General features: G+C 38.7%; 2 protein-coding genes across 3 annotated transcripts; one reads left to right on the plus strand and one right to left on the minus strand.

Moving 5' to 3' along the window:
* Positions 1–146: 146 nt before the first annotated feature.
* On the minus strand, positions 147–9,147 carry tmem150ab (transmembrane protein 150Ab). 2 transcript variants are annotated; one of them, XM_072692911.1, is made up of 8 exons: positions 9,089–9,147; positions 7,907–8,145; positions 7,727–7,774; positions 7,515–7,601; positions 7,254–7,321; positions 6,903–7,030; positions 5,524–5,701; positions 147–3,767 (listed from the first exon to the last, which is right to left on the minus strand). In XM_072692911.1, exons 2-8 carry the CDS (start codon positions 7,969–7,971, stop codon positions 3,457–3,459), a joined length of 885 nt encoding a protein of 294 aa, XP_072549012.1. In that variant the 5' UTR covers positions 7,972–8,145; positions 9,089–9,147; the 3' UTR covers positions 147–3,456. The 2 variants fall into 2 exon arrangements, with proteins under 2 accessions (XP_072549012.1, XP_072549005.1); XM_072692904.1 differs by having other exon boundaries at positions 7,907–8,158; positions 9,089–9,145.
* A 775-nt stretch (positions 9,148–9,922) lies between these two features.
* slc25a46 (solute carrier family 25 member 46) lies at positions 9,923–18,516 on the plus strand. The gene is made up of 8 exons (XM_072672937.1): positions 9,923–10,397; positions 12,084–12,126; positions 12,229–12,286; positions 12,550–12,627; positions 13,445–13,545; positions 14,542–14,598; positions 15,738–15,795; positions 16,983–18,516. The coding sequence occupies exons 1-8, from the start codon at positions 10,145–10,147 to the stop codon at positions 17,574–17,576; spliced, it is 1,242 nt and encodes a 413-aa protein (XP_072529038.1). The 5' UTR covers positions 9,923–10,144; the 3' UTR covers positions 17,577–18,516.
* The last annotated feature ends 352 nt before the right edge of the window (positions 18,517–18,868 follow it).

An 18,868-nucleotide genomic window follows, 5' to 3' on the forward strand; every position in this document is an offset into this window, starting at 1 on the left:
CTACAAAACTGGCCTAGTCATGTAAGGAAGCTCACCAAACATGACCTAATTCACCTATAAACAGGAGAAATCTACTACAGATCATCGCATTCTCACACCCAACCCGAATAAGTTTTCCAAATGACTCAGAGACACTTCACTCTCGTTCCTGATAATCATGTTTATTCATTTGCTGTTTTGAATACTTCCATATGAAGTTTTGTATTCATCATAAGCCAGATATTCTTTGGGCCTTACTCAAAACAAACAATAATAATAATAAAAAAAGAAGATCAAACTGTGAACCTATGTTGATTTCTACAATACTGTTCCTGCATCAATAGTCTTCAACAGTCTATGTAGGTCTTTTGTAGGGTTGTGGTGGGATGTGGGAAGTTTAAAAATCTACATTTCTTCATCTCTCTTTATCTTAGGAAATTATACGGATCAATGTGCAAACAGGTTGACAGAATATTGCATTGTTTGTGTCACGAGTAAGAAAACAAATATACTGAACTTAATACAACACTGGTACTATCATCCACTATCAAATTATTTACACTACTGAAATTATATGACTTACTGAAACTACTGAAGCATTGTATGAAAACACAACTTGTTAGAGCATCCACCTAGCAGATCCATGATTTCTGAAACTTGTACAGCTTCTTCTACGTGTGTTACGTGGCATAAATAATCAAATGTGACTTCTGTTTTACTGTCTTCTCTTTTATAACAAAGAACACCTGCAGTGTGAGGCTCAGGAGGAAGCACTGTTAGTTTTATAAATAGTTTTAAACTCTATTCTGACATGAGAATTATGCTCAGTGAGGTAAACTGGAAAACCACAAAGCAAGTGCATTCATTTACAAGCAGGCAGTTCTAGCAATGGTACATGAACATGTAATACTGATTATTTTAGGATTAAAAACAACACAGATTAAAATTCTAAGGCAAGAAAATATGGATGAGGTTTGATAAGTGACTTGTCAAACTAGGAACTCAAATTGCTCCTACCTGACCTTAGCACCAGGTAGTAAAATAACCTCCCCGGACCAAAAATATAATACTAATAAAAAAAAGAGTCACCTTGTGTGTTGAGGTAGTGACTCGTGGTAGTAATTTCAGGCTCCTGCAGATTGTGATGCACGAAGATGAACGGGCTATAAACACCTGTCGGAAGTGTGATGGGGTTCATAGATTGAGAAGAGGTGGTGCAGTGCAGTGAATGTCCTGTTAGATGTGGAACTGGGTCACAAAGCAGATGTGATTGATTGGCAAAAAAAGGAGTGATTGCATTTGGCCACAGTGTGAAGGACATAGCTGAATTTGCAGGTGTATCGAAGTGTGCGGTCATACGGGTCTACCAGCAGTGGCAGAGGCCCCAGTCTACAGGAAGTTCTCGTCAGAATTGTTGCTGAAAGACGAAACCGCTGGTGTGTTTCATGGCTTGTGAATGAAAATTGCTTTTCTTCAAAGCAAGGATTGCTCTTAGAAGTCAACGCATGTCCTTGACCACCGATTTGTGAAAGAACACACTTTCATTCACAAGCCATTACACCTGACGGTGGTCCATGAAGTTACTACCGCCAGAAATATGTGAGGTGACCAATTTTTTTGTCCGGGGAGCTTATATGGTTATTGCCAAACCAATCATTTAACTAATTTGCCCAATTAGCTGAATTAGCAAAGCTAAAAACTATAATGGTTGAACAAAAACTGCAATCAACCTTTATAAATAAAAAAAACTGATTTGGTAAATTAGTTCATTAATGAGCTTTGTGGTACAAATGCAAAAGCAATCAACAAACCAGCACCAAATAAAATACAACTAAATGTTTAGCTTATTGTTCAAACTCTCACAATCCTTTCAAATTTCATCACTGTCGCACAAAAAACCTTGTATTTCCAAAATGACAATCTTACAGAAGGAGCAAAACACCTTCCTAGCCTTTAATGTAAGTCACTGTAAAAAACAATTATTCCAAATCATTCTGGAGCATTTCTATTGGTCCACCCATCTTGAAATTCTGATACAATATAAAGAACAACTGGCAGGTTCAAAAGTGAGAAGTGTCTATTATTATTATTCTTTTTTTTAAAGATACAAGGTTTTTGCAAGACAGCGACTACTCCCTTCACTGACATAACAAAAGCATGGCAACACATTTGGTTATCTGTACAAAAAATAATAACCACAGTTCACATTTTTTGGAAAATCTTACTGATGTCAGAGAAAGGAAAGGTTTCGGTGTACAACATTTACACCGAATTAGTGTTTTTCACAGTGATTGCATTTGCTTTTGCTCCTTGAAAATAGCATCTACTAAACATAGCTTAATACTGTTCTACTTGTATAATAACTTAAAATTTAAGAACATGTAGGAATAAGCACATACACAACCTGATCATGGTCTGTTTCACTGTTTAAATGTGCAATTCTTGAAAATAACAGTGGAAAATCTGTGCAACCACATGATGCGATGCCACAGCTATGCTACTAGCTTGTCCTCGCTTCTCTGACCCGTGTTATAAGCGTAGGTTATGTAGATTTTAAAAATGTGAAAGGAGAGAATAGATTTAGCCACCTTAGCTTTCCTCTGCTCTACACCAACGACTTATTGCTGGGCGTAGTACAGTGGTTCCCAAACCGGTCCTCAGGAACCCCCCTCCCCTTGTTTTTATCACTGTTGTATAATGTATTATGTGTTGGGTTTGTGACAGTAATAGTGACAGCCATAACATTAGCACCTGAATCTTCATCTACAATGGCATCTGTTAAGGAATGGATATATTAGGCAGTTAGAACAGTTGGTTCTCAAAGATGATGTGTCAAAGGCAGGAAAAATGTCAAGCAGGTCTTGTGGGGTGTTCCCGGTATGCATTGGTCTACCTACCAGTACCTACCAAAAGTGGTGCGAGAAAGGACAACCTGTCATGGACCCCTAAAGCCCATTGATGCGATCCATGGAGGCCCCACCTCCCAACTTACTGGACTTAAGCAAGTTCTGCTGCTTGGTGCCAGATACCACAGGACGCCTTTAAAAGTCTTGTGTAGTTCATGCCTCGGATGCTTAGATCTGTCATGGCGGCACAAAGGGCACATACTCAATAGTAGGCAGATACTGGTACTAATGTTATGGGTGATCAGTATAACTGGAGCATCTGCATATCACTGAGGACCTGTTTGGGAATAACTGGCCTGGAATACATTTAGACTCAAATACCATCCCATCTGCTGTACTGCTTTCAAGAAGAGTGTTTTTACAGACATATTACAGACTCATTTTGTGCTGGTGTCTTTTGCAGAACCTAAAGAACCTTATCTACATTTCATTGTCACATTTCTCTCATCTTATAAGACTAACCAGGCTGCTGTTCAGAAGATATTGCCATTCTAATGCTCTGTTCTCCCTCATGCATCAGTGAAAAGTGTGAATTTGAGGTTTGCCCAAACCCTATCCTGCTGGTTATTCACTAGATCATGGCGACATTCTCTGGGGTGCAGTTGAGGTGTGTAGAGGTGCTGCTACCACCAGGCGACTTCAGGCTGCGGGCACCACACCCCATGGCCACATCTTTCCTGATGCCCCCCATGATAACACCTGAGCCTTGAAGGTTGTGTGGACTGCACTTGACGAGGGCGGCCATCATGGTGTCGTTGTTGACGGTGCCAAACTCATAGGTGAAGGTGCCATAGTAGACCAGGATCAGGATGGTGAAAACCCACTCGCAGATAGCAGCAGCATGCTGCAACACAAAGCTCTCATGGATGAAGAAAATGCCACCTTGAAGGAAGATGCTGTTAAGGAGCCCAATATAAAAACAGCATGGAAGATTGAAGCATTGTTTACTCAGTCAAGTGTGTTTCACATTAGACCAATATACATGCTCCAAAATGACTTAACCGCTTAACACTCCTTATTACACACTAATTATTCCGTAACTACAGGGACTTCTGTACAAACTGGTGGGGCAATTCTTTTGTAATAGAAGCTTGTAATAACACAATCACAGACTATTTATGAGGTAAACTAACTAGACTAGTTAACTATATTCCGTCTAGGACTGATTTGGTCTAGATTAACTAGATTAGGTCGGGGACAGCTGTACTCAATGACATAGATGCTGAATCAATGTTATCAATGTTTTAAGCTGATGCATACTTTTTAACATTATCTTTACCTAAAATACAGCTCAGCTGTTTCCGTCTCCAATCTGAACAAGAGGGATATTTTTCAAACAACAAAAGGAGTCTGACTCGGTTGTAAAACAGTTTAAGAACCTGAAATTAGCACGAAACAAAAACATGGTTTGTACACTGGGCAAAGTTTTGAAGGCATACCACAGTGGCACTCACGCAAAGTTCAATTATCTGAAGAGAAAACACACAGATGCTATTGTAGACAATGTACTGCCAGAAACGGCAAAAGCCACTGTAACAGTTGTCTATTCATGTTTAAGGCTATAATGTATACCTAGTGCATACATTCAGAGATCACATGATATTTGATTTTAGCCTAAAATTATGTGAATTTGTGGATGACCCATAACACTTTATTTCTTCACATTATTAAAAAAAAACACACCCCAATTGGAACATCCACTGATCACACACAGTCAAACACCACAGAGCCAGTGTGTGTGTTTGTGTGCTTTGGCACATTTCATAGTGTAGAGAATGGCATAAACCCAGCAGATCACATAAACTTTGATAAGGGGTATAAACCGCACTGCTGATGATAATGCTACAGCTCTAGTTGAAATAGATTTACACTTAATGTCAACCTTAATTTAAAAGTTTGTCAGGAATTTTAAATGCTCAACTTAACCTTTTTGGAAGAAAAGTAATTGTTTACATTAATCTTCAAGATAATCGACAGATTAATCTATTTAAAAATAGTTGGTAGTGGCAGCCCTAAATAGTTTATGTTTAAAAAATGTTTAAATAATAAACAAAAATGTTTAATTGCTCCAGAGAATTGTATTTTATTGGAAGTACTTCTCTACAGGTACTAGGAAAGCTATGTGTGTACATTCGCAAATCTGTGTCAGCAATGGGTGCAAGGTAAATGCATTGATTAGAAGGGGTGTCCACAAACATTTGGATATTTGTATTGAGATCTAAAGGTGTGTTTACGGTTGGGTATTCAGTACTGCTTGTGTGTTGTTAGTCGCTGATATTTTTCTGCCACCTGGTGGTATATATCTTTATTGCCACACTGAAGTATTTCTGATTTGTTTCTAATGGAAAAAAGTTATTTTTTAGAGACTCTAGTTGTGCCCTGAAAAGGGTTTCCTTGCTATTACAAGTGTGTTACTGCCTTGTTTTTAACTTTTCTATGTAGACAATAGTAGTGTAATCTTACTATCATGTTTAAATTGACTACATTATGCTGTGTGTCAATGAGAATTAAGTGCACAAGAACTGAGGAGGAATAAAACATCATCTCAACCTGTTCTGGTTTATTGTAAACTCCTGTAAACATCTCACAGGAGTTTACAATAAATGGAAAAGTAAGCCTTTTTGTTATGTAAGGATACTGAGAACGAGGGACACCAGTGCTCCAGTTGACAGAGCCACTCGCACGTGGGCCATCCAGTAGTCAAGTGCTGTCTCAGCAATGCGGTATGTCAACACACACTGTAGACACACGAACATTAGTCCTGCAGGAAATGCTACCCCAGCTCCCACATAATGTAGAGTCCTAGCATGATCAACCTGAAGAGAAAGTGAATAAGACACACAGACAAAAAGGTCAAGAGATATTAGTTAAAAAATAGGGGTGCATGGCAGAACTAACGGTCAATTCATTACTGAAATCAGAGCTGGTAATTATAATGTAATTCAGATTCCACATTTGATTACATGTGTGGCCACAGGAGGCAAGACTTCATCTTTTACACACAAATAAATCGCCCAGTGCATTACATAACAGTACATTGGCTAGCGGTGGGGGAGGGCGGGGGCGACCAATTTGTATGCATCTTGATATGGACATGGACGATTCTGAATCGATTATGTGGAAGCTTTGACAACAGCAGAAATTTAGTTTTAGCTACTGATAACGCTCCAGCATTGTTGTTGCTGAACTGGGTAAATTTCTACATGTGAAAGGCTATGCCTACATGCCAAACCTGGCCTCTCAGTGAGTGCTCAGGCTGCCCACTCCAGCAAAACCTTCCAGTTGACTTGCCACATCAAGCTGCCTCCGTTTGGTTTTTACTAATAAAAGATATTGGACGTAAATTCATTAAGGATCATCACAAATACTTTTCTTGACTAAAGTCCTAAGTACACTAACACAGTGAGGGGGGAAAATACTGTATAGAAAAAAAGAAGCAGCATCACAGTGCATCGATAATCATTTAATAATACACAACCCTTAAAACTGTCTGTGTCCGAAACTGAAAGTAGCTGCCTCATTAAATCTCTGATAAAGCTCTGGTGTGAATGGATGTTCTCAGATATTTTCAATCATGTTTAAATTAAAGTCCTCTAGCATGTGACTGTAAGCGGTGTAACCAAACGAGGCATTCAGGATGTGACCATTGAAAAAGCAAATAACAAAATAACTAAATATTACCAACAACAGAATAGACCCACAGGGACAACACACATCCAGTGGATAAGCTGTCAAATTCATAAATTACTGCTCCTTCACATGACAAGGTGATGACTTGCTTGTAGGAGTGTTGTGCTTGTAACCTCCAGCTGTCGCTGTAGAATAAAATAAATGATGTCTGCGTTTTCCCTAACGCCCAACCACTAATCTTTGTCTAATCATTTAGTGCAGGGTTGGACAAGTCCTGTCCTGGAGGACTGGATTTCACAACAGTTTTGTGCTTCTCCTGCTCAACCACACCAGTCTAAGACCAGCTTTATTTCTCCTCTGGGTTCTATTTACTAATAATGCACTCACCTGAAAGTTGCCCACCATGACAAGTCCCAGGGCATTGATGCAGCCAGATGCCAGAGCACTAGTGTTGACCCAGCAATGGTGGCTGTGCTCAATCACCTGAGCATAACGTAACATGCAGACCATCACCACTGCAGTCAAAAAGAGAAAGAGTGTGAGTTACATGTTAAATAAGTGTAAATTTACACACAATAAGGTGCCATACCAGGGTGCTGTCCAACACTAGTCTTGCCAAATATAGTAATGCTTGACCACAAAAGATTATAGTCAAATTTGAGCTATAGTGAAGAGCAGAAAAAGAATAGCACAGAGATTTAGAGCCATGAAACCCTGCTGATTTGATCGTTCACTTACCCATGAAGGCTCCAACATTGCCTATTAGACTGAAGAGACAGCTCTCAGGTGGGTAGCAACCACATTTGCTGTTAAAAGAAAACAAATCCAAAGAACAGTGCTATCAGACTACCAGACACCAAGTCCACAAAAGGCGGCACATAATAATCAGTTTAGGATTTAGGCCATCCATCAAATAATGCATCCAAACAAAAATATCCCTCCAGACAAAACCATGAGACTGGACTTTAGAATAAACTGGTCTGGAGAAGAAGAACGAACCTGATGAGAGGAATGTCCTGTGGAGTGCAGCATGTCTTAGGAAAGCCCCTCTTGGCGGTCTCCTCACTACATGTTACATTATACGTCCTGCAACACATGGAACAATGCATATATAAATGGCAGAACCTGACCTACACAACCAATTGCTGTTCCACGTATTTAACGTGAATGAAGTAGGAACAATTTGAAGGTAGGTGCAGTCGCTTACTTACCAGTTTTCTACTGGACAGACATGGTGGTTCATCACTGCCATGGCATACCTGGAAACCAGGTAAAACACAGTGAAAATCAGATAATCATAGGTTTAATAATAATTATAGTGAATAACAGTAAACATTTTATATTCTGTCAAATTGTTTCATAATGCACATGTATACAGGTTCCAAACTTACACTATCCATATCCCTGTGATGGAGAAAGCAGACAGGCTGACTGGCAAGACGATCCAGGCGGTCATTAGGCAGTTTGTGTGAGGTCTGTGTCCAAAGCATGAGGGGGTGTGGGATCAGGGGTATGGTGATACAATGAGAGGCACGATCAGGTGAAGCCATGCAGTGCAGTGGACATGAGAGGACCGGGGGACAGTGTAGCTCCTTCTACTACATCCGTAACTCCTCCGATGTCAAGCCAACTGTTGAAAGAATCTGACAATTAGAAATAATAATTAACGAAGATAATTAGATTGTACTGTCATTTATACTTGTACAGTAAATGGAATTATTCCCTTGCATAGATCAGTTAGGAAAGCCAGAGTCAGAGCACAGGGTCGGCCATCCTACAGCGCCCCTGGATGTTAGGGCCTGGCCACAGCAGCAGCTTAGTGGAGCTGTGTACTGAACCCACAACCCTGTGATGAATAACCCAGTGCTCTAACCACTAAGCCACCCCTGCTCTTGAGTAACAGTTTATCTCCCAGGTCAGTTTTGGGACCCCATGCTCTGCACTCTGACTCAGCACATGAAGATCCTCTAAATTAGTCAATGAGCTGAATCAAGTGTGCTAGATAACGGGAAAGTACACAGATGTGCATAATGTGGGTTCCCACAATTAGGATTGGGAACCACTAAGTTCCTAGGACATACATAAAAGCCATTACTCTGACCCGATTAGTCAGATTAGTGACTATTACGCTGGATGACTGTAGCTCTGCTGTACATTCACGAAGTACAGACTGGGAAACACCACAAGTCAAATGTTATCAGACCACCGATCACTTCATAAAGGATGTGCTCGTACCTCGCTAGCTAAAACCAGCTTTTAAAAACATGCGTTTTAACCGTCTAATAAGGTAGATGACACACACTTTATAATACAAAATAGCAAACTGATAACTGTAAACTGCTGCTGTAAATGAATGTCACAGGCTAAGTTACAATACTGGATTAGCTGGCTGGCTAGCTAGCTCGAAAGCTAACCTGGTGGCCGCTGCAACTGTAAACAGCCTGCGAAAACAGTCATTATTAAAAGGGAGTATTACAGTATATTTACGCGAACGCACTTATTAACTATATTAAATGTATGCCGTGCCTGTTATTACTGTGAAACTGAGCCTGAAATGACAAAACTCTTGCTACCTTTTTGGAAGCCCTGCGGCTCATCGGCGGAGGCTTCTGCTGCTGCGTTAAACCTCTATGCAACACACTGCGTTCAAATGTGCAGCGCATCCACCGGCCTGCAGGGGGCGCCAAAGCAGCTGTGCATTAAGACCGAATGATTATTTTCGACGTTTTCTTTGTTGTTTATTTTGTAAAGAAAGCCAGGAGGTTAAATAGTCCAGTGTCTTACTATAAAATGAGAAATACATACATTGAAAATGTATAAATAAATAAATAAAAAGAAAAAAAATTGTAAACGCCCTTAATTCGTTTACACACTACTACTAATAATACACTATTCTCACAGATGGATTATATATAATGGTTTATCTCTGCAATATCAGTGATATATTTAGAGAGAGTAAAGTCATACCGTCACTGGGAAAAGTCATCACAACAGGACATTTCTTAGTTGTAAATGAAAGTAAAGTGATACATAGATTCAACTGACGAACAATATTTCTTTCATATTTTTACACAAAAATATTACAGTTATTAGAGATTCCATAACGATGTGTTAATTGTGCTTGTTAATCATCAAAGGTCGTAAACATTGCTTATGAAGTGCAGACAGTTTGATTGGAAACGTGCCTGTTTTGCACTGAGACGAGGTTTTTAAGACAATGCCGAAATAAAATACTGCCTAAATATAAAAGTGTATTTGATGTCATGAGTATTTTTCAAGTAGATTTTCGAGTAGATTTCAAATATAAAAAAACAGACCGTGTTTTCAGTGCAAGCATTTCTAACATCGTGCAAAACAACATGTCCCAGAAGGCCACGCCGCGAGCGGAAGCAGCGATGGAGGTCAAAGTGCAGAGTTCGCTCGCGGAGTCTGAAGCTAGCTCCGCTGTTTTGCTAGTGCTGCAGATGTCAGACGGCTGGGAGTCCAAGTTGATTTGATTTCGATATGTTCGATACGTTTCATTTTCTGTGATTCTTTCTGCACCGGATTAGCTACATAAACTAGCCCTCAAAGAGGAGATTACAGCAATTCCCCTCCGTTCAGATTAGTGCCCCTTTATTTTTCAAAACATGAGCTCCCGACGACCAGACAGCTTTGACGGCTTAGGTTATAGGGGGCGGGAGGACCCGTCATATGCTGGGGGATATTCGGGAAGGTCATTTAATAATTCCTCAAGCATTGATCTTCAGCACTGGGTCACCACACCTCCAGATATACCTGGCAGCAGAAATCTGCACTTTGGCGATAGCACGCCGCAGTTTGAAACGGCCCCAGCCCCGCCTGGAGCCGGGGACGACGTTCAGTCCGCTGCTCCACCCTCCGGTAGGTCTGGAAAATGAGGATTCATAGGCACTGTTAAGGAAGTACGGTAACCTGGACATTTCCATCTAGTGTTTGAAGTATGATTAGTTACTTATAGCTATATAGCGGACCCTAGCTAAGTCTTCCGCTTGACCCTCAGATCGTTAGGCTCTTTATGTCAGACACTTCAGCAGTCGACCTATTGGGTGCGTCCGAGTAACGCTGATGTATGCAGATTAGTGCACATTCACTACTTCCCAGAGTGCTGACTACATTGTGCATAACATCAGCTGTGTATGATCTGAGGTGTGTGTGATGAGAGATTGTGCATCATTAGCACGTTACCAATCCCAGTACTCACCTGTGGGTTACACACTTCTATACCTTAAGTATAGGTCAGCTCTTTTGCATTGTAGTCATTATGAACACAGAATAGTGCACCTTAGGGTGTAATATAGCTGAGCCATTTAGGGGTAAAACTGTACCGGTCCTCCACATGAATATCCTCTGGATAGTGGTGTAATGGTTGTTTGGAACTCCCACCACAATGTAGTAGATGTATAGAGGAGGATGGGTCCCTCCTTGTGAGTCTTGGTTCCTCCCAAAGTTTCTTCCTACAGCTCAAACCTTTGGCTTGCTCACCAGGAGTCTTAGGTTTTCATGTGTTCTTATGTTGTTGATTTCTTGCCATATATATATATATATATATGTGTGTGTGTGTGTGTGTGTGTATATATATGTGTATATATATATATAATACACACAGGTATTAAAACTTAATTCTTCTGAAATCAAGGGTATTTAAAAGTTAATAATGTATACAAATCTATATATAGTGTATTCAGTGTAAAGCATGTTATCTGGTAGTAAATGTTAGGAATTAATAGTCCAGTGTGTACAGGATATGGACAGTGTAAGTGTAAACACACATAACTTATCCATAAGCACAAAGACCTTCACCTTTAATCTAGGATCAAAGTTATGTGTAAACAGAAAGTCTCAGTGTAGTACAGTTTGCTCTAAATCAGTTTTATTCTATGAAAATAACATTCTGTTGCTGTCACAACAACCTTGTGTCTCAGTTTTTGTCTTATTTTATGTTTTAAAAAATTAAACATTGTATCAAAACTATGATGACTGGACCAAACGTCCATTGAAAGTTAAGCTGCTTCTACGAAGTTGCCTGTTTGGAGATACAAGGTTTTTAAGTGAAAGTGACCATCGTTTGTCCGTGTTTATAGTTGTTTGCTGGAAAAATCACTTGTCTTGTCATATGATCGGAAATTGTCTGTATTATCAGAACATTAGTCTCGGTATTACTTTTTGTGTTATCAGATCAGATCAAGAAAATTAGTAACCACTTACCACATACTGCAATGTTTATAAGCCTGTCAGAGATGCAGACATTATATAAATTGTACACATCATTTATTTGACCGAAATACATGTCATTATCCACTGTGTCAAATGGTTAGAAGACAGGGATGTTTGAAAAACTGCAGCATATAGGTTTTCTTTGTGTGGTACTATTATTTCCCCAAAATCTGACAATCATATGTGATAATGTGCTGAGAAAGCTGTCAATGTGAATGCATAATGATAATTAGATGTTTTGTCTATATTAAGTGATTAGTAATGCGTATGTTTTTCCTGCTCAGTTTAAGAGAAAGTTATAGTAGATGTTTGATGATCTCCTTTAACTTTCAGATCAGTTAAACAGATTTGCTGGCTTTGGGATAGGCCTTGCAAGGTAACTCATGCCAGATATCTACAATTTAAATGTTACAATAAAGATGTGAAGTTTGAAAAGTTATTGAGAGTTTTTAATGAGTCTTTCGTTGTTTTTGTTTAGCCTTTTTACAGAAAATGTCCTAGCCCACCCATGTATTGTGTTTCGGCGTCAATGCCAGGTAAGAAACATCCGTTGGATGATAGCATCATTTGTTAGGCAATTCTCTTATACATTAATGAATGAGTTTTGTTTCTACAACAGATTTACACACATAAATAAGCTCTTAAAATGTAACAACAACATGTAACTTTTAGTCATATTCAAGCGCATAGTGTAGTGTTTGTTTTAGTAGTTTTAAGAGTATTTGGTACTGATTAAAAAATTCTTTAGTGCTTCTAGTCATGTCCATTGCTGTTTATTGTAGCCTTGTTTACTTTTCAGGTGAATTACCATGCCAGATGCTACCACTTATCACCCATGTCTGCTATCAGCGTGATGTACAGTTTCACCAAAACTCAGGTACCAGTGTCTAGATCTTCTTCATGCTATACATTACTCACCCCTTTTGGATGCTTTCCCCTTGTTTAGCTTTTATAAGTGGAATCACAGTCAATATAATGTGGCTTTTTTACAAGATTTTACAAAAACAATTCTAAGGTTGATGGTCTGCCATAGGCAGGTTTACACATTTTTTTTTTTTTTCTTCATGATGGATTTAACTGAAATCCAGGGGGTGTTCAGTGACTTGGATTTTCTTTTATCCATTCACTGACTTATGCTCTTCAAAAAAAAAATCTCTGAGTTTCGTGGAATATTCTTTTTAGCTTTATAGTGTATTTGTAGCAAAGAATACAGATTAACCAGTGACTGGACCTTCCAGAATGGTGTTTTTATACTACAATCACCTGAGACACATTCACTGCACTCAGGTGATCTCCATTTCACTAATTGTAACTATTTCACTTTAAACTGGGTGTTTTTAATATTCATGCGATCTCTCATTTTACATAATATAGTTTAAATTAATTGACATTACGGTATAGAAATCTGTTTTCACTTGCACATTAAAGAGGTTTTTTGTTAATTTTCTTTTTTTTTCTCACAATAATTATATTGGCCATTTCCAAAATCAGTAAAAGGGGAAAACATCCTAGGGACAAATACGTTTTATTGACACTGTAAACTAATTTGTATAATAACTGTTGATTAATACAATCTTATGAACTTTTAATCATCTTAATGTGAGTCAGATATTATAATTTATAATATATTGACTACATCTTTGTCAATTGACTTGCTTGACTAAGATGTGAAAACTCCATCCTATCCCCCCCAGGGTCCGAAGGCTCTTTGGAAAGGAATGGGCAGCACTTTTGTGGTCCAGGGAGTGACTCTTGGAACAGAGGGCATCATTAGTGAATGCACCCCTTTGCCAAGGCAAGAACACATTTATTATTAGCTATTTGCTTTGCTGTAACCAACCTGGTCTGTACTTAAAACCTGTCACTTTTGGAATCCCCCTTGGTTTAAGGCTAAAGTAGTGGCTATCTGATATTGAGTCAAATTGAAGTATGTGAGTCATTGGCTCATCTGGGAGCTTAATTCTGAATTTCACAGCTTTTTTACAAGAAAAAACTGAATGTTCATATAAAGTGCTACTAAAAAGCTTTTAAACATTTTTGGCATGCCCTTAAGAGTGATTTTATCTGGACAACCACAACCAAGTAACAGTAGTATGGAATTTCCTCCATTTGTATATCATCTGCCTCACAATGCATTGGATGAGGCCAAATGGTTTTGTAGAAATGGTTTTGTATGTTTTTCCAGCCGTGGCACACTATGATAGAACTATGGCAACACAGTAACCTGTGTTGAAGACCTGACCTTGATATTGAAGACCCAAATTTATGTTAGTGGTTTGTGTAGTGTAGTGGATAACAACACAGCTTTCCCAGTGGCAAACTATGGTTCAGTTCCCTTACCTGGCAAGCACACCACACCACACCAATAAGAGCCCCTGGGCAAGACTCCTTACACTACGTTTACCAACCTGTGTAGCATGATTTTAAATGGAAGTCACCCTGGATAAGAGCATCAGCCAAATGTCGGAAATGTTGTTAGGACAGTTAAGCTCTAATAAAATGTAATGTAAATTATAAAAGGAAAAAAAACTACAACAAAATAAGTGCTATAAAGGGTTCACAGCACTGTGTAAAGATATAGAAATGAACTGATTGTGAAACAGATGTAATTTGAATAAATCATCTGACTTGGAAGCCTATAAAAATGTACAATAAATAACATTTATCTAAAATGATTCATATTCATAATATGTATATGTTCTATTCATGTTCATCCATGCTGCTGATTGTTTTAGTCCAAAGCATTTACTGAACTTACTTAACCTTTAACAATGCCAAATGTCATTTGCAGAGAGTTGTCACATAAATGGAATCCAAAGCAAATTGTGGGGCACCTCGTACTAAAAGGGTAAGTTAACACGCAGCTCGTAAAACACATATTACATTGATATCACAGAGGTTAAGAATACAGTCAGGAGAGGAGCGAAGGAGAATTCTTGAGTATTCTGTAGCAAAATATACTTTTTAATAGGTTGCATTTAAATTGTTTGTACTGCTTGTTATTTATGTTAAATTCAATTATGTTGCTGACTGAATATCGACTGCCTCATGGTTTTATCTCCTATGATCAAAGTGTATTATTTGATCTGTTTTCACATATACATTGACATGCAGAAGTCTAGCCACCCTGGTCAAATGTCGGTTACTGTAAATAGGTTAGTGAGAAGAAACTCACTAACCACGACCCGACCTCCAAAAGACGTAATTTTAAAGATTACCTGTTTTTTTTAAGCAGTTTAATAAAGATCAATCTATTATGTTTTGTTTGGTACAATTTTAGAGGAGGAAAGGAAACCTTTCCTGCATCCTCACCACAAAATTCAGAATGAGAGGTTTTTAAAGAAACCTCTAAACAGGCTTGATGCATTTTGGACACAAGTTCTGTGGACTAATGGAAGATTTTTTTGACTGGGTGCCTTAAACGTTTGCATGCTACTGTAACTGCTTTTTAGACATGAACCTTTTTCTCCTACAAAGTCGATTATCAGTCTAGTTTTATTTCTATTTAAGTCAATGTGTTGTTAAAGTAGCAGTCTAGTCTGTACTTTATTAGGATTATAGGCTAGTCCCCTAACTTCTTGTGTTTATTGTTTCTGAAGGCTTTACTTCTATACTCATAAACCCACAAATTGAAAGTATTTAGATCATATCAGAAGTATAATATGAAAAATCATTTGCAACTCAGTAACACACAATGCCTTTATATTAGTCAATTTTCCCACTAATATTTAGGTGATAGTGATGTCTAAAAAAATCAGTTGTTCTGTATTTTATTGTGTGTTGTTTTTCTTTTTTTCTTTTTTTTTGTTCAACCTCACATTTTGTGTGTAAAAGTCTAAAACCAACTCACTTGGTCATGGTGTGATTTAGTCAATTGTTGATTTTTGTCAAGAGGAAATTCCTAGCACTTGACATTTTAATAATCTGTCTTTTATCTCACTCTGTTTAGTGTTTTCAGTCTTCAGATTTCATTTTTCTCTTTCCCAGTTTAACATATGTGGTTGCAATGCCGTTTTACTCAGCAAGCCTCATTGAAACTGTCCAGGTCAGTCTTTGATATTTTGATCAAGATACAATAAATTACAGTAACTTAGGTGCAGCAGTTACAGGAAACTAGATGCACATACAAGTTTCATGAAGTTTAAGTTCTGCTTTTGAGTTGCATTACACAAAAGGCTTGATTTTATCCAAGTTTTTCTTTGTCATGCAGAACATTTTATTGACTGTTATTGCTTCTGATTCATTGTTTGGGGGGAAGAAATGGGTTCAAAACAATGTCAGTTCATTGGGTGAGTTATTTCAGAATGTTCTAGTAAATTAATCTCAAAAATTAAATTAATACCTCCTAAATGTTTGTATTAGGTCCACTGAAAAATACCTTCAGCAGCATGTGTTTTTATATATTTTAAATTCTTTTCTTTTTTTTTTTTTTTTTGAAGGTACTTTAAGCTACATGATATTTGTACAAGCCTTTTGTAACAGACATGAATCTACCTAAACATGTATAAAGATTTATTTCAACAAGCGACATTTGTCGTACAGCCTGCTTTTGTCTGTTTTGATGTTGTAAAAAATGTTAAGCTCTGAAAAAAAGCTTTCAGAAATGCTTTGGTAGGTTTATTTCAGTTGTCATGAAATGATTACAGACACACAGCCATGTGAAAAAATTAGGACACCCCATCAACTCCCCCCCCCCCCCCCCTTCCCCTTTTTTTCTTTCTTTTTTTTATCCAAAATTTAAACATGGATATTTGATCTTCATTTTGACAATACAGAGAGATGAAGATATTATAACTAAGCTGAATCACTTGTAAAATGGAAAGTGGACATATTTGAGACATCCTCCACATATATTACTGTTTAAAGTGCCTAAAATCAGAATCCGGTGCAGTGCACCAGCTGCAGCTGCATGATTAGAACATGGTTAGAGAAGATTTTGGTGGCGCCTGTCTTATTTAAACCTCAGGCATTTAGTTTGCTTTGCTCTCGATTGTTGAAGTGAATGATCCACAGAGCTCTCTGGGGCCTTCAGAAAGAATGATGTGAATGATTATGAGTCTGAGAAGAGATTTTCAATATATAGTAAGGACAAAGACTTTCATTGGGGTGTCCTCACTTTTTCATGACCGTAGGTTTCGTGTAGCCTTGTAAACACTGACCTTCAGTGAAGTGTTGCCGTTCTTTTAGACAACATGATATTCTCTTACACGCTCTTCTCCATGCCCTTCCCAGAGCGAGATCATTCGGGACAACCCTGGCATCCTGGACTGTGTAAAAGAGGGCGTGGGTCGCGTGATGGGCTTGGGCGTGCCCCACAGCAAGCGCCTCCTGCCTCTGTGGGGGCTGGTATTCCCTACCGTTCTCCATGGTGTGCTACATTATATCGTAAGCTCCAGTGTGCAGAAGCTGGTGCTGTACCTGCTGCAGCAGCGCCGCAGCAAGAGCGACTCTCCCAAGCGCTTGGGCCCTGACTCTGGTTCGGAGACGGTCCAGAACATGCTAGATGCCTACTTCCCTGAGCTGATTGCCAGCTTTGCTGCAAGCCTGTGTGCTGATGTGCTGCTGTTTCCTCTTGAGACGGTGTTGCACAGGCTACATGTCCAAGGCACACGCACCATCATCGATAACACTGACCTGGGCTTTGAGGTGCTGCCAATTAACACTCAGTATGAAGGTATGAGGGACTGTATAAATGTCATACGGCGGGAGGAGGGCACGATGGGCTTCTACAAGGGCTTCGGCACAATCTTGATCCAGTACTCGCTACATGCAGCAGTGCTGCAGATCACAAAGATGATCTACTCAACGTTGTTGCAGAATGCCTGAAGGACTCCAGATGTTTGATGGACGGGTCCTTCTTTCTTCTTTTTGTTGTGCTTGGGCCAGCCTCATTCCTGGGAAACTGACTAAACAATGTCCTTTGTCGCTGTTTTCATGAAGCACTAATGGTCTTGACTTGCATGGTACATTATTGCATAATCAGTAGTAATTAAAGCCTGAATATTAGCTGTATCATAAATGCACATTTGGAATACCCTGGTGGTCACACGTTATTGGCCCTACTAGCCCCATACCGGTGTCTTCGTATTGTCGCTGTCAGGCAAAAACCTTGTATCCCCATTTTTTCCTTTTTCACTCTGAGATAAATTTAATCTGGCAGTTGTTCTTTACATTGTGTCAAAATATCATGATGAATGGACCAATAGAAATGCTCCAAGATGACCTGCATCAGTTGAAAGTGACATCATTTTAAAGTTAAGAAGGTTTTTTCCTCCTCCAGTAAAGTTGCCATTGTGGAGATCTAAGATTTTTGTGCGGTTGCGACAATTTGCTTTATCATGTGCCGTCTTCTTTTTGCTGAGTCAGGCTCTGCTCTCACTGGACACAGTCTCAAACTGTAGGATCACTACAGCACTTGCATAGATGACAACACACAGGTTGAAGAAGAGTATCTAGAGATGTATATAAATAAATAAATAATATACAAATTGTAAAATGTCATTAAGTTATTTGAACCTTGGTGAATACATGTATATTTGTGGTATTGTCACTTTGTGAAAATGTTGCTATAGCTTTCACTGCAGACATACATGATTAAAATAAAAATGAATAAATACAATGTAAAGCACCACATACTAATTTACAGTTGCTGGTTTGTCAGAACATTTTGTCAGCAGTATCTCTTTTAGAAGCTCATGTTTTAGGTTCTCTGCATTGACAAATTCTCCTATTGAGTACCAGGGTTGAAAATAAATGTTTGTAATCATTGTGTTGTGAGTGTATTTGTAGTATTTTAAATTAATTGAAGTATCTTCAGTGTCATTTTGCTTGGACAGCTCTATTTGCATGTCTCTGATATAGCTTGGAAAGACCCGCTCGGAGCTGCTACACCACCCCTGGTGCAGAGAGGGTTAAGTATCTTGCTCAAGGGCCTGGCAGTGGCTTAGCGGACGTGGGTATCTAACACGCAATCCTGTTATCAATAAACCAGGGCGCTAACCACAAAGCCAGTTTCTCACAAAAAGAGTATACTTAAAAAATCCTTTAACCTTTAAATTGGTAAAGAACCTTTACATCAAGTGAAGATTCTTTAGACCTTTAAAATGTTCACTCACACT

This window comes from Salminus brasiliensis, chromosome 1, assembly GCF_030463535.1.
Source record: "Salminus brasiliensis chromosome 1, fSalBra1.hap2, whole genome shotgun sequence".
NCBI classification, from domain to species: Eukaryota; Metazoa; Chordata; class Actinopteri; order Characiformes; family Bryconidae; genus Salminus; species Salminus brasiliensis.

Bases quoted from the DNA above. Each gene is read 5' to 3' on its own strand.
- tmem150ab (XM_072692911.1), bottom strand. From the start codon at position 7,971: ATGACCGCCTGGATCGTCTTGCCAGTCAGCCTGTCTGCTTTCTCCATC. The intron at 7,775-7,906 runs GTAAGTTTGGAA...CCTGGTTTCCAG, and splicing joins ATCACAGGGATATGGATAGT to GTATGCCATGGCAGTGATGA. The intron at 7,031-7,253 runs GTAAGTGAACGA...TTTTGACTGCAG, and splicing joins CAATGTTGGAGCCTTCATGG to TGGTGATGGTCTGCATGTTA.
- slc25a46 (XM_072672937.1), top strand. From the start codon at position 10,145: ATGAGCTCCCGACGACCAGACAGCTTTGACGGCTTAGGTTATAGGGGG. The intron at 12,287-12,549 runs GTAAGAAACATC...TTTACTTTTCAG, and splicing joins TGTTTCGGCGTCAATGCCAG to GTGAATTACCATGCCAGATG. The intron at 13,546-14,541 runs GCAAGAACACAT...TGTCATTTGCAG, and splicing joins GAATGCACCCCTTTGCCAAG to AGAGTTGTCACATAAATGGA.